Source organism: Nanorana parkeri, unplaced genomic scaffold, assembly GCF_000935625.1.
Source record: "Nanorana parkeri isolate BGI_ZX_2015 unplaced genomic scaffold, ASM93562v1 scaffold549, whole genome shotgun sequence".
NCBI lineage: Eukaryota > Metazoa > Chordata > Amphibia > Anura > Dicroglossidae > Nanorana > Nanorana parkeri.
This window is the reverse complement of record NW_017306817.1, coordinates 927,032-949,989: the sequence shown is the minus strand read 5'-3', so window position 1 is coordinate 949,989 and position 22,958 is coordinate 927,032. Positions and strand designations below refer to the sequence as shown.

Here is a 22,958-nt window from a genome sequence, read left to right as displayed (position 1 = left end):
CCCAAAAAAAATTAGAAACCAATTAAAATCTAACTTCAGAATCTGTTATGATGTTTGCAGATCTTTGAAGATGAAATACTTCACTGTACAAGCAGTTAGAGTTTAATGTCCATAGTGTGGGAGCAGGTGCACTTTTTTAAAGAGTCTTGGATGGAGATGTAGTGTTTTTTGCATGGATTTTAAAGTGGTTAAAACAAAAAAAAGATATTCTGACTCTCGTATCCCAACTAGCAACCCCCTCACCATTCCTCCAACGCTGTTTGAAGCAGCAGATGGGAGGAGGCACGCACAGCTGACTCTCTACCGCACACACAGACAAAACCAGCTGTCAGTTAAACAGGTGGGATGGATCCTGACAATATGCCCCGTCAGCCAGTAGCATTAGCCTATTATCAGCTGACTTTGGGTCACAGGAGTACATTAGTAAATGTTCTTATAAGAGCCAAAAAAGTAGGATCAACTTTGCTTCCTTTTTTAAAGGAGAACTATGGGGTTAGGGCTTTTCCCCATAGTTCTCCTAAAGGTAACGGGAGGACACAAACTAGCGTCCTCCCGTCACCCAAAGCTCAATATACCGCGAGCTACAACTTGCAGTATACTGAGACGCCGCAGCCGGGACGGATCCCGACATTACTGTCTGGATCCACCCAGTTGCGTGAGTGACAGCTGGCTCTGCCTATCTGTACCCGCCCCCTCCCCCATCCGTTCCGCCAGTCAGCGCTGGAGGATCGGACAGGGGAGGGGGGGGAATCCCTGCAGGGAGCCGTGAGGGACAGTCACGGCTCTCTGCGGGGACAGGATCGAGAAGTGAGCGAGCAACGGCTAGAACTATGAGGCTGAGTGATTTTCACTCGCCTCATAGTTCTCCTTTAAGCCTCCATCAGCTGATTATCTCCTCTCCCTGGTAGAAAATGATTGATTATTGGGTGTGGCCTCATCTTGTATATACATAACTGCCATGCCTATGCTTGTCAAAATGCAAAGCATCCCTTATTAGGATTCTTTAACTTCAGTACTGCCTGACCCAGAACAATCATGCAGTCATAAACAAAACTGGTACTAATTTGCACGTTGTCCAAGGCAGTGAAGTAATTGGATCAGCTTAAAAGTCCGGAAAGTAGCACTTTCAAGAGAGATCAGCATTCGGAGCCTTAATTTCTCTCAGTACAGATTTCCTGTCATTGGCTGATGCAAGAATCTGAATGATAAACTTTTAATTATTATAGCTCTGCAGACTTAACATTTGAAGGTGTAATGTTTAGTCTGAATCCGTTGGAGATGATAGCCAGACGTTAGAGGTCCTCTGATATCTGACAGTAGTTACCTTGTCAGCTACCTGACCTCATGCTGATAACATGAAGATAGAATTTACTAAGACACAGAAATCATTATTTGCATAATAACCGCTGTTATTTTCAGCCATGACAGCCAGTAACATTGACATTTAGGCCCCATTCACACTGAGCGACATGAAAATCGCGCGATTTTATATGAGCGATATTGAGCGACGTCACGCTCGAAATCGCTCGAAAAAAGGGTCATGTAGGAGCGACAAGCTACAGCGACGAGCTACAAGCGATATTGAGCAACTAGATGTGAACAGCACCATTGATATGGATAGGAGAAGCTACATAGAGCGATATCGCGTGGAAATATGAGCGATATCGCTGCAAAAATCGCTCAGTGTGAATGGGGCCTTACAGTTACATGGCTAAAAATAAGGTATGCATTACATGTAAGTGAATTGCTCCTATGGACAAACATAATCAGACACAGGACCCTGTAGCAGTTCACATTCCATACTGCTATATACATCCAGGAGAGAGCTATGTGTTATTACCTGTGAACCTATAACTACTGCAGGAAGTAATTCATTTTGTGGGGGTTCCTTCTCAGGGCCATGCATCCACCTCCCCACTTTTTATTGCTTGGGCGCTGATGACCATCTTTCTTGGCTTGGCTGATGTAACTTTTGCAAATTCGCAACTGTCCGTGAATATTTCGTTTTTAAAAAAAAGCTGGGGAACAGATGTTATGGCAGAAGAGGCACACAATGTCTATTCTACCATAAATTCATAGAATTAAGACTCTTTCATAAGCCCACTCATAACTGGTTCTCTTTATCATGTGGGTTGTCATCTTCAGCACTTGATTTACAGGCTGAAATCTGGACAGGTAGACTAGTGAGCGCAGTCTGTTCTTGCAGTGGGAGTTGGCTTTTACTTATCGTCCAGGTGTCTGGTTCCGATTACGATACAGTCCATGTACTCATCGCACTCAGAGCCGCTGTTCCATCAATTAGGAAAAAGGTGCAACTGGTGTCAGCAGATGGCAACCGCAGCAATGCACAAAGAAGGAAAAGACACCAGCACTCCAAAGTGAATCCAGTATGCCTATTTATTCACGTACATGTTGCATAGCAGAACACACTAAGTGCAATGTTTTGGGGTCTCGCAGGATCTTCTTCATCAGGCAAACAAGTGATGACTTTTTTGTCCTGATGAAGGGGATCCTGTTAGACCCCGAACCGTTGCACTTAGTGTGTTCTGCTATGCAACATGTACGTGAATAAATAGGTGTAATGTATTCACTTTGGAGTGCCGGTGTCTTTTCCTTCTTGGTTCTGATTACTGTCGTGTGTTTTTCTATCACTGCACTGGTGTTGCGTGACGGGTAACTTTGCAGTGTCTGGAAGTGTGATCATCCCCATCCTATTATGCAGGCACACTCTCATGTCAAGCTTGTTTGCCTGCACACACAGTAAATAACTATTGTTTGCTTGGCTCTGCAGTGTGCACTCCATTGGGCCTGTCCCGGATGTTCTCTGTGACTGGAAAGCTATTGGTCAAACCTCGGGTAGGTGCTTTTTTTTTTTTTATTTAGAGATTAAGTATTTTAGTCAGGATAATATTTCCTCCATCTACTTGTTGAAGTATTGGTTGAGGGATGAAAAGCAGCGCTTTACCATCAAAACACACCTCTGCAATGCTCTGTTGCACTGTGTTAAATTGGGGTACGATTATATTATAATATTTTCCTCCCTGAAAACCATATCCTGCATTATTTCAGTGCTGCCAGAGTTGTTTGCATTGTCAGTATCGGAGATGATGCCAGAATTTCATTTTGCTGAGGTCTTCCACTAAAGAGCATCTGTGGTCCAAAACTAAAAATATGTATTTCTATATTGCATTTCCAGAAGTCCTATACCACTCCTAATAACTATATGGATCTAGAAGTTTTTAAACGTACTTATTGAACATGCCCATAGGATGTACTTCCTCTGCGCTGTCACAATTTCACTCAGCCCTGTGAATGTGCTTTCTGGTGTCACCACTAAATAAGCCTGCCATCTGAACTACAACTCATTGACTTACTGATCTTCCCACAATGTATCTTCATCATTGCTTGCTGGAAGCAATGGATGATGGACTATGTAGTCTTGAGAAATCGAGTCACATTTGAGCTGCAGAGTAAGATGCAAAGCACACTGGGAATCCAGGAAGTTGTTGGAAAGTGATGGGTAGACGGAAGGCAGCACTCACTACAAAAAAGGGATTTTCTTTCAAGTGAGTTTTGACTGCATTATGAAAAACAACTATAGTAGGTGATCCTTTTACAATGCTACTGTTATAACAGGATAGGATATGCCGTGAATTTAGAATTCCTTTAAAGGAAGAGGAGGGGAACATGCATTCAGAGATTGTTTCTGGCAATAGGGAGGTTAGACACTAATGGGGTTATTGGGGGGGACGCACATAAGGTTCCCAGTGCAAATCTAAGTAGGTTAGTTTTGTAATTGTGAGTTTTCTTTATTTCTTATTATGTGTCTGTAGTTCTGCTTTAATTCACTTTTTATTTTATTTCAATAATTTTCAAATCTTCTATAGTTTAGTTTGGGCTTGCAGTTTTTTTCACAGTGCATCTTTTTTTCTTTTCTGCAGCTCCTGGAGAACTTAGAGGAACATTTGAACTGTACTGCGTTTGAGGAAGCAGCCATTTCCCGTAAAATCTCGGGTGAGTAGAAACATGCTGAGTAAATATCCTACTATAGGGTGGATGCAGGAATAGTTCTTTTAACGGCTGCTTGAAACTATTCTTACCTTTTGCATTTGTATATGTTGTGGTTGCACAGTGCTTTTGCACCAGCTGCAAAAAAGAAGTAACCCGGGTGTATCGCTTAGTGGAAAAGGGCCAGAGCCCCATGTTGTAGATTGTCTGTCTGTCTGTCTGTCTGTCTGTCTGTCTGTCTTTTTATGTTTCCTATTTGTGGAGACATTAGCTTTATTACAGCATCCATAGCTACCATAGTGGATTACGAGGAGACTAATGTGAATAAAGTATCCTGCATGTTGTCAGGGATCCCATGCAGTGACAGGATTTTGTATGCCTCCCTTATATGCTTTCTCATAACGCTCCTCTCCCTTATGTTTTATCTACAGCAAAAGCTTCCTGCTGGTTAAACCTAAACATGGAGGCATTACAAAAGAAGCTTCTCACCATCAAGAGTCACCGAATCACATTAGGTGAGAAACTTTGGCCTGACCGTCGGTAAATGTACCAGTTTGATTTTTGTTACAGTACTGATTTTGAGTTCACCTTAACATAAGCAGTGCACACTAATAATGCTATACTTTATTCCAATATGGAATTTCTTATGCTCCTCGCCACCTGTGGGTGCTAGTGCCATGCGAACAGCATCTGCCCAGCTGTACACTGGGTGGAACTCACTTTTGAAAAAGACTGAGCAAGGGATGTCTGTGCTACACCTCCTCTCTCCGTATGCACAAGCTTTGCATTTGGATCTTTTTTCAGCTGCTGGATCTTGCATGATCAGGATGCCAAATGTTCTGTAGGTAGCTTTGGACTTTCAAATTGCTACTTTGGCATCAATTTTTTTTTTTGGCTCCTACACTAAATCAGTAGGCAGCTGCAAAAACATTTTATGTAGTGGTCTTCTGTTGCTCTCGATGGCAGCAATACAGCGCCACCTAGTGACTGCAGTTTGCAGCATCAAGAAACGTTCTGATTCCTCCTTGTTTATAGGCTGCTCATATTGTAGGGCTGTTTCTTATTCTCATATTAATGGTAAACGTATGTGGCTTCTATGATCTGAGTTTGGCAGTTTTGTTTCTTACAGAGATGAGAAGAAAGGCCTCTCCATGGCAGCGCAATTTGGTGTACCCTCTTGCCATGCTGTTGCTCCTCGCACTCGCAGTAAGTCATCTACTTAGCATCACCAGTTAAACATTCAGCAAATAAATGTTAATATTTGCATAGTAATGGAACAAGTACCTGGATCAATTTCAGATTGTAGACATGCTGTATCTTTACATTTTATAGGGTATCTCTGTACTGATTGTGTGCTTCCATGTGTTGGAACTTCTAATTGATGAAGCTGCCATGCCAAAGGGGATGCAGGTACACCATTAACGTTTAAATTGTCCTCTGTATCCATTTTCTGTCATATAATGCCTTGTTTTTCTGTTCATATTCTGAGTTTACCTTTTTGTTGTGCAGGATTCACGGCTTGGGAAGGTCTCTTTCTCAGTTTTTGGTCCTTTTGGAGCAGCTGTTCAAGTCATCCTTATATTGTATCCTTTACTATTTATTCCCATCTATACATGTAAAATGCACCACCATTTGTAGACAAGCGTAAATGTCGCCTAATATATAACTGAACCCATGCGCATGTTGAAAATCTTACTGTCGCATGACCAACTTGGAAGTACGCTAACCATGATGCAAAACTGTTACATTTGTGCTACTTCAGTAGGGGGGAAAAAAGTGATGTGTAAAGTGCAATAACCTATACCAACCACTCAGAAATCAGATCAATCTATAATTCAGTTGTTTTCTGTTGCTCACAGCACCTTGTGCGTCATTGTTCCTTGCGCTGCCTTACTGAATAAGTATATTTAAGGTTTTTGTTTTCACCTGGTGGTCCTGTGGTCAACACTCACTAACTTTATGTATGGAGGAGCTGTCACCCTAGGACAGGAAGTGTGTTGGGACTACATAACATCTTTTCTCCATAACCTAGAGAGAAGGTGTTCTGTAGTTCACAGAAGAGAGATGGGAAGGTTGATACATTGTTTGAGATTTCCGTTCAGTGCGCAGGAGGTTACAAGAACACTGGATTTCCAACAGGATCCACAGGTATTTCTTTTTGTAGCCTGGAAAAAGAAGCTAACACTGCCACCATATCTAAGGACAGGTAAACTGTTACATATCTCTATTCTTGGGTTTACATATATTTTTACATTTCATTTATGCAGTTACTAAACAGTGAAAGCTTGTATTTTTATTTTAAGTCTTTTGTTTTTAGTCCTTTTTTTAAATTTTGTATTTAATTTGTGTTTTTATTACTTTTTTTTAAAGAGTAAATAATATATAGAAAGGTGCGTGTGGTTTTTTTGTTTTTTAAATAATTTTTTATTTTTTTTATAAAAGGATATAATTTGCATCCTTAACTCTGCTCTAGTTATCTGATGGCTGCTTCAGTGGTTGGGTTTTACTCCTCTCCATTGTTTATAAGACTCCTACCCCAGAAGCATGACACAACAATGACCAAAGTAAGAACTTTTCAAGTGTATTGTTCTTACAAATCTTATTTGTTTTTTCTGTTTGTATTTTTCCTATTTCAGTCTCAAAAGAATTGCATTACTACATGAAATGCATAGAAGTGACGGTGAAGCCCCCAGGCTGACCTGGTCCTTTTCACATCATACGCACATCACTCGTGGACTAACTGTCCAGTGTTAGATTCACAGCCTGGATTGCTATTGTCATATTTTATGTAGTGCCCCCCCCCTGGTGTCTCTGCCCTGTCTACATAGCATAGGATTGCGACCTTGCATCAGTTTTTGAGTAGTCAGAACAATGACAGATTATTGGTTGTTAAGGGTTAAAGACTTTCCACCTTGCTCTATGCCTTGTACAGTCCTGTGCCTATTCAGTGTCACAGGGTATGGAAAGAGAATTAAAAAAGATCTACATTATGTATCTGGGCCACTCAAGTCACATTTACATAGTGTGCGAAGGGCAGTGCTTTATTAATTTTTGTTTAAAGAGATCCTGTGACTGGATTTTAAATACAAAACTAAAGCCTTGCTTACAAAGAAAAGGGTTAAAGGAATAACTTCACTTTCTGACCATGTTTCATGTTACACCCCGAATATGGCCACAGTCCCCAGATCCCCTAAATGGAGTGACTACTAATCCGGTCTGCCACCATTGCACAGGGACTCTTGGTTCTCAATGGAGTACAATTGAGATGACTTCAATACACTTAGTCCATTGATACCTTTTTATGTCTCATAACTGAAAGTCCCTACAGTATTCCAGTAAGGACAGGGGCAGGGAGGAACCTGAACATTGCACCCACGATCCACTGGTCTCGGTTGCAATGCTTTGCGGGCTCCAAGGCAAAACATTTAATGCACATTTTTTAATATATGTTTTATCTTTTATGTGTGGATGTATTTTTTTCTGAAAAGGTGGACTTTGCCTTTTTTACCCCTCCTATACTGCTAATATCTGTTCTCTTCACAAACTACGCTAGCTGACGCATTTTCGGCACCAAACACACTTCTGGGTATGACAGATGCCTGGTTTCTCAGTGAGGTTCCTTCCTCTAACCCCTACGTCGCTATTGTGTCCTATAGTGATGGCGGTGGGAACCACAACACATAGAGTGGAACCAGGCATTTCACACTCCCGGAAGTATTGCATGCAGATTTTTTTTTCTGCTAGCGTATCTCCTGAAGACAGCGGATGTTATTATTCCTTCTTTGCAGCATAGCTGTAGACAAAGTCTTTTATATTCTCTCTGTTTGGCCCCGTCTGTTGTAACAAATCTAAAAAAACAATTTTTAGTAATGCAGAGGTGTACCAGCATTTGTTAATTTGATTTTTTTCTATCAGATCATTGGAAACTGTGTGTCCCTGCTTGTGCTGAGCTCTGCCCTCCCGGTCTTCTCCAGAACATTGGGTGAGTTCTCTTTCTGTTTAAAAAGGAAGAATGCAGAATGTAACTTGGTGTGATTTCTATTTTATTTAAAGGAAAATGTATTGTCTTCTGGTAAAGCTCTGTGGTTAATACATGTAATGATAGTATTCAGTGTATGAAATCCTTTTTTATTACATATGCCTTTAATTAATTAGATTTTTCTCCACATTTAAATGCAGGCAAAGCTGTCCAGCAAAAGTAATAACTACAGGGTTCGGACAGACTATTACACTGGCAGGGGGGCTTACAATGGCCAGCTTTAATTTATATAGTTTAAACTTTTTTACAGAAAAACTAAAATGTTATAAATGCTTAAATGCTTAAAAGGTGGAGCTGTAGATGGGCTTTGTATTGCTTGACACTTATCCAACGCTATATGCCCATCTAGGACTGCCTTGTTAACAGGGTGACAACACTGCAGTGCTTCAACTGCAGGACCAACAACCTAGTTACCCTGTTAAAAGAAGTGGAAAATCAAGGGATCTACTGGCAAAATCAACAGAATTAAACGGTTACAAAGGGACACAGAGAAACAAACAGCTATGTTAGTGATATTGCAAGACTGCATCATACATTTTATTTTTGATCTGGCCACTTTTAAATTTAAAGTAAAGCCAAAACTAACTTTTTTTAAAAGAGCAGGGAATGTTTAAAATCTCAGCCTATTTTTTGCACCAAGTGACGAGGGATCATGGAGGCGGCTTCCCGGCCAATCGGGAAGCCGGGTGGCGTGTAATGACTCGCCGCCCGGCTTCCTGATGCCGGAAGTTCCAGTATCTGGAGCATTTGGGCAAGTGTGAGTACTCACCCGAATACTCAGTATCGGCATAGGTGCATCCCTAGGATAAAAGGAGTGAATCTCTCGAGCAGGAGTGCAGAAAGCATTAAAAAGTTGACATACATTCTAACCCTTCCACACTCCATCCAAGACTTTAAAAAAAAAAAAAAGTTTGGGCTACACATGCATACATTAAATAGCAGTCAAACTCTTAGGGTATTTAGAAAAGCTTAGTTTCACACTTGGACATTAGGTCCAACAGCGTCTAGGGCTGGTCATCTGTGCCAAGCCACTAGTAACCACTGGTTGTGCAGATACATGAAATAGTGGCAGACAGTGGCACCTCCTGTCAGCCTGTCATTGCTTTGTACAGGCTGGGCAGGCGCAGCTCTCCGGAACCCCTTGTGAATCCTGCCACAAGGATCCACTCCTGGACCTAATATCCACATATGAATGAAGTCATGCTGCAGATGGCGGCTTTCTGTCTTCTCATTGTTTCCTATACTCCAGTGTCCATTTTTTTCTTTTTCTTTACATCTCAGAAAGACAGTGGAGCCAACACATATCATCTTTGGTAGATTTCCCTTCCTGTAATAGGAAATTGGAACATTTAAAAACTAGCAGCAGTGGCAGCTACCATACTTTTATTTTCTTCACGTGTTCCCTTTAAAGGAAATTAGATTATGAACACTACCTTTTACTGTGGGCTTTGTCTTAGGCTGGCCATAGCCAGATAAAATGCATCTTATTCCTGTGGGCTCAATCATTAGGCATTAGTACTATAAACTTGTGTAGATTAACCCATCTGTTACAGAGAAGGTGGTGTATTTTTTTTTCTTAAAATGGTTTATTCATTATTCTTCAAGTTTCTGAAAGGCGATCTCATGAATAAATTCCATTTGGATGTGTCTCATTAAAATATAGATAATGAGAAGTATCTTACCTGATATTTGGATTATGGAGTTAAAAATACAGTGTAGTCTTTCAGAATTAAAACCCAATATGAATGAATGTATCCTTTCCAGTTGGTGTAAGATTTCTATGTCTGTGCCTGCGTTGGCTCATCATTTTATCCTCTTTCCTCTCAGGCATCACCAGATTTGATCTGCTGGGTGACTTTGGACGATTTAACTGGCTCGGGAACTTTTACCTGATCTTCTTGTATAACATTCTGTTTGCTGGCCTCACAACACTCTGCTTGGTAAAGAAGTTTACATGGGCCGTACAAGCTGAGCTCATCCGTGCATTTGGTAAGAATCACTAAAGGAGTAGGAGAGACTGAAGACCTTTCTAAAAACTGGGAATTGCACTTTTTGTTGAGCCTAAAAACCTTTTTGGGACGCCGCATTTTAATTGCATTTATTCATAGTATAATCTTTTTTCCCTTCTTTAACTAGCTTGTAATAGGGATGTTTGATAGCAGCCATGGGAATGAAGCAATGGTTATTTTGATCAAATTGCCTTGTATGCTCATTGGAGCCCAACGCTTCTTCTTGGGTTATTTTATTGCAGTGAGGCATGTGACTCTCGCCTTTTGCCTCCCACAGTGCAGCCTTTTTTCGGTGGCCTGGCATTACTTAGTGGCAGAGCTGCCTGGCATCACTTTCTCCCCTGCCTCTCACAATGCTTTGCTCACTGACAGATTGGCCTGTTGTAATTCTCCCTTACCTACTACAATGCAGTGCAAGTGTCCTGGTGGGTCTGTCCCCTGCCTATCAAAAGACAGCACTTGGTTCCTGAGCGGCCCAAGTGCTGATGCTTGTTGGGGATATTCATTAGCTCTGTGAAAACTCCCAAGTGTATTGTTTGTGGTTACCCCTGTGTGAACAGGGCACAGTAGGGTAGGCAAGTAGTAGGGGAGAAGTATAGGCTATTTATCAAAGTATCCAATAAACTGGATACTTTCTATAGGCACATTTCTACACTAATAAAAAGTATAACCTCACCAAACTGTCTACAAAGCTATATGTAAAGCCTAGCCTTAGATAGCATTATGACGTTCTAACCAACGATATAAATAAAAGATGGTTCTGTTGGCTTCAATGCTCCGATTGCTTTGTGAAGGAAAGGCAGAACAGCCAGATGCACCTTTTCTGCTAGTCTTTATCTTGTAAGATAAAACACAGATTGGCTAGAACAAATGCAGACCAGCTAATCGGCAGTTTCCCTAAGGATGAATGTCTTAGGGTATGTTGCTACCAAGAGACGTGACGTTAGACACTGAGCATCTACAAGTCTGTCTATAAGAAATTTGTTCAGTATCTCATGTGGCATTTGTAAACTGGGAATATAAAACTAGACTGGGGGCCTCTTATAATGCCAGTTTATACAGGAACCATTATATGGTCTTAAATCTGGTGGCACCAAAAAGTAGTATTTATGATTTGAACAAAAATCTCACTCAGACGTTGGCCACCAGGTGGTGCCGGATCACTAAGGATTTCCTCTGTAAAAGCTCCTGATAGGAACTTTAGTCCATTTTTTATGTTTCTTAGACTCTCTGCAGCATGGACTGCTAACCAAAGACTGTATAGCCTAGGCTGCGGGTTGTTTTTATTCATAGTGAGAAAGAGGTTACTACTAAAACTAAAAGCGGTCATTTGAAAATACCAACATGCAAAGTGTTGATTTTGCATGTTGGTATTTTCAAGAATACATTTTGAATTGATTTTGCATGTAAGGTTTACATTTCAAGACGTCTAAACTTTAGACCTGTTATTCAAACACTTGTCAGCAAAGCTGCCATTTAAGTATTCAACAGTCTGATTGTTGCTTATCATGGAGAGATTGTCGCGTAAACATGATATATCAGTATAGGTAGGTTACTTCAGACTTTTTGAGGAGAGTTTCTCAAAACTGGAGCAGACGCAATCTGGAGCTTTTGTCAATAGTAACCAATCAGGATCCCTCCTCATTTTGTGCAGTTAAGCTTTGAAAATGAAAGCGAGAAGCTGATTGGTTAGTTTGGACAACCTCTCCGGATTCTGTCTGCTCCAGTTTTGATCAATTGTCCTTGTCTTTAGTTAAAGTGGACACGGAAAAGTAAAGATTTGCTGTTTTATAGGGAACATTTTGAAATCTTTGAGCCTACGAAGCGCTTAGGCACTCCATTTTCCTATATCCTGATAGCTTTATATCTGCAGTGGTAAATCTAAGGCACTGCTGCCTATGCTAGTCTTAAGAGATTTAAAGTTAGATTAGGCGATGTCATTGTAAAAACTGTTTATCATTCTCTTTTAGGACTGGACAGGTTACCCCTGTCTGTAAATAGGGTTCGAAGCCAAGGCAAGGCCTGATATGCTTCCATGGAGAAGTCTTTCAGTGAAGTGTGCACGTGGCATCCAGGTCCCGGAATCCATAAACAACCAGACAATCTGCTTCATTGGTTTCTCTTATTTGTTTGAGAGGAAAGAAGGCTCGGGACTGGATTCAGGATTTTGTTTTTTGACAGAAACCTTAGTTGGGTTCTACATTCTAGGAGGTTCCACATTGTTTTTGGATTTAAAGAACTAGAGAGCGAGTTTTCCAGAACCTGGATGAAGACCTTTTGAGGAAGCTAAATGGAATCTTTTTTTTTTTTTTTTTTTTTTTTTTTTTTTATTAATCTGAGCCAACTCTTGAACATGAATTGTGCTGCTACAGAGTAGGAGAGGAGTAGCCTGTGACCGTTTTCATCTTTCTGCTGTTTTAACAATGGAAAGTTATTCATCTGGGTTGTGGAGTTCCAGAATGAATTAGTTTGCCACCCATCTTTAACAATACTCTTCACAATGCAATGGAAACACTAATTTCACACTAAGAAGGTCATCCAAGGACAATTCAATAAAGGTCCACAGTGCGCATTGGTCCTCTACGCTCTGCTTGTGCTTTGTTTACATGAACTCCACTCCAGCCTTTGTGGCTTTCTATTGCCATCTCATCTGATGTGCGATCTTTGTGCAATGACAGACTACACCAACACCAGCACCCTGAAGAAGGCCAACAGACTCGTCGTTGATGGCATCTCCATTTTGTGTCTTTTGTATGTCTTGTCTGGTTGATGTTTGTTTCTCCATCTTGTCTGGAAGTGTTTACTATTAGAGCAGTATGTCATAACTATGCCTGGATTAGTAGTGAATGTGTGACTCGTTCTCCTGCTGCTGTTTTTGTCTTTGATTCGTTAGCTAGGTGGAGTCTTCCAGAGTTGATCTAGAAGTGCAGTATTTTGTATAGCTTTAAGTTTGTTCTCTGTTTAAGTATAGAGCACCCGTGGTGATTCCACCATTATGACCCCCTTCTATAAGGTGCAGAATCCTGCACTCTGTCTTTCTCCTTAGTCATCTGACATTTAGGGGAAACCCTGAGTTGGAGAAGGAGACAGTTAAGAAGCAGAGTTTTCTAACCTTTATGGAATTGCTCATGATGGGGAATGTGACATAATGTCCACTCCTTACCTGAGTTGTTATCACTATGGTTGTGTATAATCAATAATTATTTCCAACCTTCCCATGAATGGATTGGGGAGTTGTAGGACACTAAAAGTGAAACAAATCACTTTTATAGTGCTCAGGTTGTTTGATTCAATGCAGCGCACCAAATGCCACTAATGAGCAGTATTTCATATATTTTATTTAGGATATTTATCACAATGACTTGCCATGAGTAGACATTTTTGGCTTGTTTATTTACAAACAATCTGACCATGTATATTCATTAGTATGGGTGACACAAATATTTATGTAATGGGTTCCTCTGGTGAAAATGTTACACTACATATTAGGGATGCACAGACACCGATACTAGTATCGGTGCCGAGTATTTGCGCGAGTACTCATACTCGGCCAAACTCTCCGATGCCTAGCCCGATACTTCCGGTATCAGGAAGCTGGCCAATCAGGAAGCCAGACGCCTTGTAATGACGCGGCGCCCGGCTTTCTGATTGGTTGGAAAGCCGGCTTCATGCTCCTTCGTCACCTCATGACGAGGGAGCATGGAGCCGGCTTCCCGGCCAATCGGGAAGCCGGGCGCCGTGTCATTACACAGCACCCAACTTCCTGATTGGCCAGAAAGCCGGCTCCATGCTTTCTCGTCACCTAGTGACGAGAAGCATGGGGACGGCTTCCCTGCTAATCGGGAAGCCTGGTGGCGAGTCTTTACACGCTGCCCGGCTTCCCGGGTAATCTGATGGCGAGTCATTACACGCCACCTGGCTTCCTGAATGGGACTTCCAGTACTCTGTATCGGCGAGTACCGGACAAAAATTATTGATACTCGTACTCGATACCAGAAATACCGGTATCGGTGCATCGTACATATACTGCCCATTAAACTGAGGACTATTGGCGAACAATGTACATGACCACAATAGGGTAATGTGTATTAGAAGGCAATATTCCTATAAAAGTGAAGTGCCATATAGCCAGTACTTGATTGGCAGGCGCAGTAATGTCAGATCTATATGCTGATTTCAGCAGCTGAAATATGGCTAAAGGAAAATAAAATAGTATTGTAACTAGACAAACTAAAATATTATTATATAAGTGACTATTAAGAAGTAAAGATGAAATAAAAGTTGTCTTAAAGGAATATGCAGATAGTTCTTCTAGATTAAATATGAGCATGTTTAAGGTCAGCTATTTTATGATGCTATTTTTCTGTGAGTTGTTTCTACAAAAATCTTCTAAAATACAGAATATTTAAGTTTAGAACAAAAGTCTATATTTTAGTATATGTTCAGATTAGAATGTTCTGAGAGAGTAAAAATATTATGCTACTCGCTGTCCATGATTAACCTATAAACTGTGATGTGCCTCCGGTGCAGGCTGCTCATGCTAAAACCTTCACAGTGATAAAGATGGAGGATGGGAGTCCTAAGGATGCCCTATGCACAACTGCCTTGAATGGCCATAAGCTTCCCATGTGGACACGCAATGCTTCAATTTCTAGCATTGCTAGCAGCAGTGAATTCCGTTTCTAACCTGCTTGGGGGTGATGATGGGGCCCATCATCAGTCAGTGGGTACATAGGGCAGTTTACCAACTTGTACAATCCCCTTTTTTCTATCGGGGATCCTGGTACCACACATACTTCTTTCTCTTTGCCCTTTCAAAAAGATACCTGCCCCTCTAATGCCAGTCTCCTATAAAGCAGTTAAACTCTTAAAATAGAACTGTGGCAGTCAAATATTTACATATTAAGTAGTAAATTAAGCTTTAAGACAAGCATTTGCTGACCCTTTGTAGCTGCAGACACCGATTCATCATCACATATAACATTATAAACTCCTTCACATCCATTTTCTTCTAGTAGCGGGTTCTTTTGTAAGGATGAATTGTTCCACAGTATCTACAGCTACAGAGGTCAGTGATGGCTTGTTTTAACGCTTATTTACTGCTTGGTAAGAATTTGTAAGTCTATATTTAACTAGCTATGAGCTGACCAAAGTTCAGACTTCTAAGGAGAGGTGAGGTCGATGAAATAATGTGGTTTTGTGACAAAAATAGCATTTTGGAGTGTGGAAGCTAATCCAATTCATTTTAATTATTGTTTTTATTCTGTGAAGGCTTTGGTATGGGCAGTGATTCTGTAACTGAACCCCACTCGTACACAATGTGAACTATGAGGATGATTGTTGTCACACCCAAGTGTGTCTGTGTGTGTGTGTCTTGGCGAGCACCTTTTTAATCAATACGGATTTTAGCTTTACACCTCATTCATGATCGAAATATCTTTGTTTACATTTGTAATAGTTATCAATGCAAGTTGGCTCAGAGGATATAAACATATGTAATTGACCAGATCAATGTAATTCCCTAGATGCTCTGCTCCTACTAGCAGATTGCATATTTTTTTAAATATTTTTATTTGCGTCATGACTGCAGTCAGAGGTCTCCTGTTGTGATGTATTCATTTTTTTAAACTTCCATTTAATTGTAAAATTATTTTAAACTACCTTTCACATGAAATCGTCATACATTGATTGGAATGAATTTCAGTGTGCTTCTCAACTCTATTGTGAGTGTGTTAGTGCTAAGGGTTTTGTTTTGATTTTTTTATTTTATTTACTGTGTGTGTGTGTGTGTGTGTGTGTGTATAGTACATGCACATAAAAAAATTATTGGTCTTAAGGAACGGAAAGTTTTGTTGTATTTCTACCGAAGAATTTTAAAGTGAATCTTTCTCAATTCTAGGCAACATAACCTAGTGACTTTACAAGTGTGACCAATTGCCTTCCATGCTCCTTCTGCTGTGCCAGTCTGCCCTTATAGCACCCAAGTGTCACTCTATACTTCCAGGTATGGGGAAGCAGGTGACGCTGCCTCTTGTCTTCTCGAAGGGCCCATTCCCACCAAATTCGTTAGCATCAGTTTTTCAACAGATGTCAGCTGATGCCAACGGAAAATAACCTGGAAAATGTATGGGTGTGAATGGGACCTGTTCACACGGCTCTGTTGCATTGTGTTATGTTGCAGTGCATTCATTAGAAAAAAAAGTAGAGCATGCTTTTTTTTTTTTAGGCCAATGTAACTACGTATGCAACAAAAAAAACTGATGTAATTATTATAAATCGGAAGTAAAAAAAAAACATAGTTTGTCCACTCGGGACATGTTAATTAAAATAAAGATTGGCAAAAAAAAAAAAACTGAAGGAAAGTCAATGGAGGTTGAAACTGCAAGTCAACAGACCTCCGTTGACTTGCGTTTTAGGCCGGATCTTGGTGTAAACGGGCCCCATAAATGCAGTGCTTGATCCCCATGCGTTTATCATTTAGAGATAAGGGAATTGTACACAGCTTGGGTACATTTTAAATCAAGTCCCAACTTACACAAGAATCATGGGCATCTTGGTGACAAGGGGAACATAGATAAAATACACACTACATATGGTCTCCTCTGTAAAGAAAATCTGTTACACACCAGAGTGAAAAACCTTACAAGTTCACTTTAGGCAACTTTTGAAATACCCTACTTGTCAAACAGCAGCCAGACTACTAACTAAACGTAAAGTTAAAGAAATGCAAAACTGGATTAGTCTTTTTTTTTTTTTAAATATCTATATATCTCATATGTAACAGGCATGTGTTATGTAATCAGTCTTGATATCTTGATATCAGCCTATTGCAATCCCCTACACAGCAGCTTTCGGGCCCAGTCATTTGACTTGCACACTGCTGTCTATGAACATACAAACAGGAGAAGAAAGCAGAGTGATGGACATGATCAGTGTGCTGCTGATCCTTTTTGGACCAGTCACAAGAAAAGGGTGCATCCTGAACCAGGCTATATTACTTAAAGTATATTAAACCCAGAAGAAATGTATTGCAGCTTATCAATCTTAAAACTAATGCAGTCACCACATTTATTTATTTTTTCATCTGGTGATATGGCCAGTAAGTCTGTTATTTTTCAACTTCCATTAACAGGCCAAACTGTCCAGCAAACGTGGCAGAGGATTGAGACAAACCATTTACACTGACGGGGGATTACAATGGTCAACTTTTATTCATTTATGTAAGCCAAGAGGAAAATAAAACTGTTGCTTAATATTTTTTTATTTGTATTTCATATTTAATTTGTTAGTCAAATGTATCTAAGCCTGCTAGTGCATCTAACACTAAACTCGTCACATGTTGATGATACGGCTGTCCAAGGGTGCCTATTTTACTCCTCTATAGGGTGGAGCCACTCTAAGACAGGAAGTGTGTTACTGGTGGGATCACCAAGTAAAAATAAATGGGGGGGGAAAAAAGGCTAAAAAAAACAACTAATGCAGCCACAAATGAAAGCATTGCTAAGTTGCAATATATTATATTTTGATTTTTAGGTTTAGGTGTGCTTTGACTGCCATGTAGTCAGCAGAGAGATCAAACAACTGGCTGTACTGTTTTGCTGGGGTGCCTGAATTGCAAGACTGGCTTAGCAGTAATCAAAAAAACCCTGGCAGGTAAATCCGCTCAGATATGTGTATTTAGCTTTCTATCTGAAGCTCCGCTTTAAAGAAAAACTCCAGGCAGAAGAAAACTTAACCCTTGCAGTGTGGGGATAGCCCCACTGCAAGGGTTAAGTGCTTGTTTTTGTCTAGGGTCTAACATAAGAAAGATGTGCTCACCCAGACCTCAGACCCACCTGGCTGCTAGACTGTTGCCTGCAGCCTCTCTCCCCCTTTGCTCTGGCGGTCTAAGAACCCATGAGTCGCCATGTTCAATACAGTGCATCATATAGTGCTGCTGTATCACAAATATATGTCTATCTGCAGTCTACAAGATGGCCTGGTAGATCAGGTATTAATAAATCTTTGCAAGGCGTACAGTATTATCGTTTTGGTTGAAAGAATTGGGAAGAAGTCCTGGGCAGACTTCTGTGATGCCTACCTAAAGCTGTCAGTACATACTGACATAGTTGCTGCCCCTGAATGCTGTTATCAGAAACATTTGGCTCTGTTATTGTGAGTGGACATTACTGCTCAGTGATGTCCAGCATTGCTCAAGATGCCTAGTACTAGCACCACCCTATATATGAATGGCACCCTGTATAGGGACCCTAGATTATGGCGGCAGGATGCTTCACAATGATTTAACGAAACGTCTCCATTTATATAAAGGATATATGATCTATTTGAGGAAGATACGCATGTGGCGAGTCATGGATGTGGCCATCTCAAGCGAATCTTCTTGCAATGGACGCCCCAATACAGCCAGCATTTGTAAACGGACAGCTCAGTGCAGTTACCCAGGAAAGTAGGAAGCAACTATTAAAGGCGAACTATGAGGGGAGTGCTGTTCACTCACCTCATAGTTCTAGCCGACCTGTGACAATGAGACTGTCACAGGTCGACTCAGTAGATCGGGAGGTGAGCGAACACATACCGGGTTCGCTCGCCTCTCGATCCTGTCACGGCTCTCTGCCGTGACAGGGGGAGGGGCTGGATTCCCATCTCCCCGCTCCGATCCGCCAGCGCTGACTGGCGGAACGGACGGAGGAGGGGGCGGGGTACAGCTGGCTCTGCCTCTAGATAGGCAGAGCCAGCTGTCACTCATGCAGCTGCGAGGATCCCGTCATCTAAGTCTCAGCTCGCAGCGTCTCAGCTCGCAGTATACTGAGCTTAGTGTAACGGGAGGATGCTAGTTTGTGTCCTCCCGTTACCCTAAGGAGAACTATGGGGAAAAACACTGACCCCATAGTTCTCCTTTAACTACAGCAGATGGATGTCTACTACCTCCACAGCCCCTACTCACAGGACTGCTGCCTTTTGTAGGACCTGTTGCTGGGCTAGTCACTTCCCAGAGATGTAAAGGGTGGTGCCTGCAGGTATACATAAACAGCCAATAGAGCCGTGTGTGCTGAGCTGCACCAATGACTTTACATGAGAAGTCAAAAGTACAATTTTTTAAAAGGTTCCGGCACAAGGGCAAAGAGAAAACGGGGAGGAATGTGAATTGTACATTCAGGCCTGTGTTTACATGAACGAAGGTAAGGTTCACTTTAAACCAGCATTTAGCAGACTCTGACACTGCTGAAGCTTGCTAAAACCCTGATGATGTCTGAACTGATGATCTATATTCACCCCCTTGCACACTAGGATGAGGGGTGCTTTAAGCAGCAGAAGAGGTTAAATCATATCACATTTACAGTGGAAACTGTTGGTGGCGAAATTCATCTATGCAGTTGCGTTTGCAGTACAAAAGTGGGTAATTGTGGCGTGCATGGCAGAGATAAGGGTATGCCAGTGAAATGTATTGTCATATCTAATGATGAGAACGCTGTATAACCTTTTATGGAGGTTTTCTGATGGGATTGTATGTTCTATGTTGAAGTTAATGAATGAAAAATCTGTTTTTTATAATTAAAATATCCTCTGGTTTTTATATGAATTGTTTCTGCTGTCTTCTTTGACTAAAGCATGCCGGGATTTTTTTTTTTATCTGCTTTTGAAGAGTCAACATACTTTTACATGTATTTATTCTGCCTTAGGGTGTTATCTTGGGGGGACCATTTATAAACAATGTGCACGGTTATTCTGCGCGAATGGAGGGAAATATAAATGTTCTTAGTATAATAAATATATACACATTTTTTTTCTTTATGTACAGAGGATGCCAAAAAAGTATACACATTTTAAGAAAGAAAAAACCGTATTAAAATTGTAATGCTCAATATATTTCGATCACAAAAGATGAATACAAGTCGAACATCAACCGTGCTTCCGCCATTTTGACTGTCCTGCCTGTCGCATGGGGACGTTGGCATGCATTTGTGTGTTCCTTCTCGAGCTCGAAACGCGTTGCTCATTGCCTTTCCACCCCGCCACTACCCTCTTCCTATCACAGACCCGACTGATAGCTGACAACTCTCAGCCCACGGCACCCGCACACTACCCCAGCCTGCGCCGACAGTGACCGAGCAGCACGAGCCGCGGTCACAGCAGCTCTGCCTGCTCCTGACACCGCTGATTCTTTCCCACACCACTCAGCCCCTGGACTCACACAGCGGGCCACGGACTGAGTCCCCACTCCTGTGGTTGCTCTTTTTCCCCCCCCTTTTCTTCCTCGCCCACAGCCTCCTCTCCCCGTGTGGATGCACATCCCATGGCCCACCAGTTCCAGGTATATACCACGGATGACCCGATCCTTTGCACCGGCCGTCCATCCTCTGGTCCCGTGAAACGAAATGTAAGTGCTTATTCTTTTTCCTCAGCTATCCTCCGGTTTTTCGCCCAGTGCACCCATTGTCACACTATTCTCCTGTCATTTTCCCTGGGTCTCCCGACCCGGCCAGTTAGCCCACCTAGTGTTGCGCCCTTTTTGGTTTTTTTTATTTCAAGTTTGCAGACACACAGGCACTCCTCCTGGGTCTCAGGGCTGCACACGATCTAGGGTCATACACTTTTCACCCCCTTATTATTAGTACAAGAGCGCTGTTTGTACGTTTTGTGTTTTTGGGCATGCATTTGTGAGCGAACGTCATATTAAACATTGCTACCGTAATTCAATTCAACTTCACAAAGTAATACATAAATAGCATCTCTTAAAATGTGTATACATTTTTTTGGCACCCCAGTATATGTGTCCAGTATGTATACATTCTCAGAATGGCAGCAGTGGCCAGCGGGTGACTGTGCTTGGTGTGCACAGAGGCAGTGGTGTCACTTGGGGGGGGGGGGGGCCCACACCCAGGTGACACCAAAATATCACTGACAGTAATTTTGGTGTCGCCCCCTCTGAAAAGTATTGCACTCGGTCATGGACTAAGAGCCCAACAGTTGCAGGAGAGAGAAGGGGACCCAGTGGCATACTTTATCCCACCTGGTGAATGCCTCCTCGGACAGCTCCCACCGGCAGGTATCACCAAGATGGCTGCGCATGCACATGGTGACACCCGGTCTCAGGAAGCTGCTGCAACAGTTGGACGATTGCGGCTATGGTTGTGTGTAATATGATTTTTAGCATCCCATTGCTGTTCACACGGCTCCTATACAAGCTGAGACTGAATAGATGGCAATCTCCCTAACAGGGCACACACACACCCCCGTTTCCCTTCCCTACTTTACTTTTATTGTGGTTTCTCTCCCTATTGGAGGGGTTCCATTCATTCTGAGGAACATATTTAATGGGAGGGACCAACAGGGACACAATAACAAAAAACAAACTACTGACAGAGGTTCTATACCTTCCACACTATACAAATAACCCAATCAAACCTGTTTTGAATGCAATGCCGCTTCAAAAGGAAACCTGTGAAAATAATAAGGAAAAGGAGTAAGGAAAAGGAGTATTTACATATTCTTTCTGGCAGCCGCAGTTACCAGTTGTTTGAGTATTGTAGTCTGCATTCATTACACCCCTTCCTGGCAGCATGCAGCTACTCAGTGCAATGGGAAAGACGTCTTGCCTTGCTCTCAGACCTGCTTCCTTATTCCTCCTTACATTGGAAATCTCCTGGCAGGTTCACTGCATTTGTTCACCAGCCTGGGCACTCCTATGAGCCGGCCGCATCCCACACTCCGACTGGCACCATTATTTGGTCACTTTTCCTGTTCTCTCACAGACATTGAACTGAATTACATAAGCTGCGGGAGAAATGCTGTATTTCAGTTACATGGGTCTAACAAATTCTTAAGGCAGCCTATGTGCTGAAGAGGAAAATATAACTCCTGTCAGGACATGTATAATGCATACATGGAACACCGTCTGCCTGCTTAGGGTTTCAGCCTCTGTTAGCTATAGCTCACCACAATACCCCGGTCATTTGTGTTCCAAACACACCTACTGCAGACTCCATGCTCTGACACAAGTGCAAGTCCTGATTCATCAAAATGTCAGTATGTAAAGCAGGGGTGGCCGACTTTGGCCCTCCAGCTGTGCTAGAACTACAAATTCCAACATGCCTCTGGGAGTCATGCCTGTAATTATAAGTCTTCCAATGCCTCGTGGGACTTGTTCCATAACAGCTGGAGGGCCGGAGTTGCCCACCCCTGACTTAAAGGGTATGATCAAAAACTAAAAATAGGTACGTATTTCTATATTGAATTGCCATAAGTTCTATCCCACTCCTAATAATAAACCCATCAGTCTAGAAGTTTGTAAAATTATTGAAGATGCCCATAGAATGTAATTCCTCACTGACACAATTTCACTCAGCCCTATGAATATTCACTTCCTTGTGTCATCACTCTAATTAAGCCTCCCTTCTGAACTACAACTCAACGCCTGAACTTCCCACAATGCAACATTATCATTGCTTGACGGGATATGTAGTTTTGAGAAATCAAGATGGCATCACAGGAAAAGAAACACAAAGCACACTGGGAATCCTGGAAGTGATGGACAGACAGAAGGCAGCTCTCACTAGATAAAAGGGATTTTTTGTCCAGGTGCGCTTTGATTGCATTATGAAAGCCAACTCTAACAGTATAGTATATGGAATTGCAGGCGGTACTACATGTTTAAAATAACGACACAGACACCAACCTATTTGGAAAAAATGGCTGCGGCACTTTTATTGGTTTATTAACTTTAACTGTATTTAAATAAAATGTTAACATCTTAAAACAAACCAACCGTAGATTGCTCAGTCATAAAACTCAAGCAATAATGAAACCATTCTAAACCAGACTTAAAGTCCCCCTCTAAATTAAGAGGTGACATTACCACATAAAAGCCTGTGACATGAAACTGCAACATATTACTAATACTA

The 22,958-nt window shown here is 41.6% G+C and overlaps 1 protein-coding gene across 2 annotated transcripts in view; it reads left to right on the top strand.

Annotated features, from left to right (window-relative positions):
- The window catches only part of LMBR1L (limb development membrane protein 1 like), a 72,591-nt gene that overhangs the window by 45,172 nt on the left and 4,461 nt on the right, over positions 1–22,958 (top strand). Inside the window, exons 8-17 of one of the 2 annotated variants that reach the window (XM_018561894.1) lie at positions 2,792–2,856; positions 3,942–4,014; positions 4,440–4,523; positions 5,138–5,214; positions 5,341–5,418; positions 5,518–5,591; positions 6,482–6,572; positions 7,924–7,990; positions 9,875–10,036; positions 12,027–12,107. In XM_018561894.1, the coding sequence (XP_018417396.1) occupies positions 2,792–2,856; positions 3,942–4,014; positions 4,440–4,523; positions 5,138–5,214; positions 5,341–5,418; positions 5,518–5,591; positions 6,482–6,572; positions 7,924–7,990; positions 9,875–10,036; positions 12,027–12,082 (827 nt within the window). In that variant the 3' untranslated portion in view covers positions 12,083–12,107. Of the gene's footprint in view, positions 1–2,791; positions 2,857–3,941; positions 4,015–4,439; positions 4,524–5,137; positions 5,215–5,340; positions 5,419–5,517; positions 5,592–6,481; positions 6,573–7,923; positions 7,991–9,874; positions 10,037–12,026; positions 12,212–22,958 lie in introns of those variants that run through there. The other variant, XM_018561893.1, reaches the window with a different exon arrangement.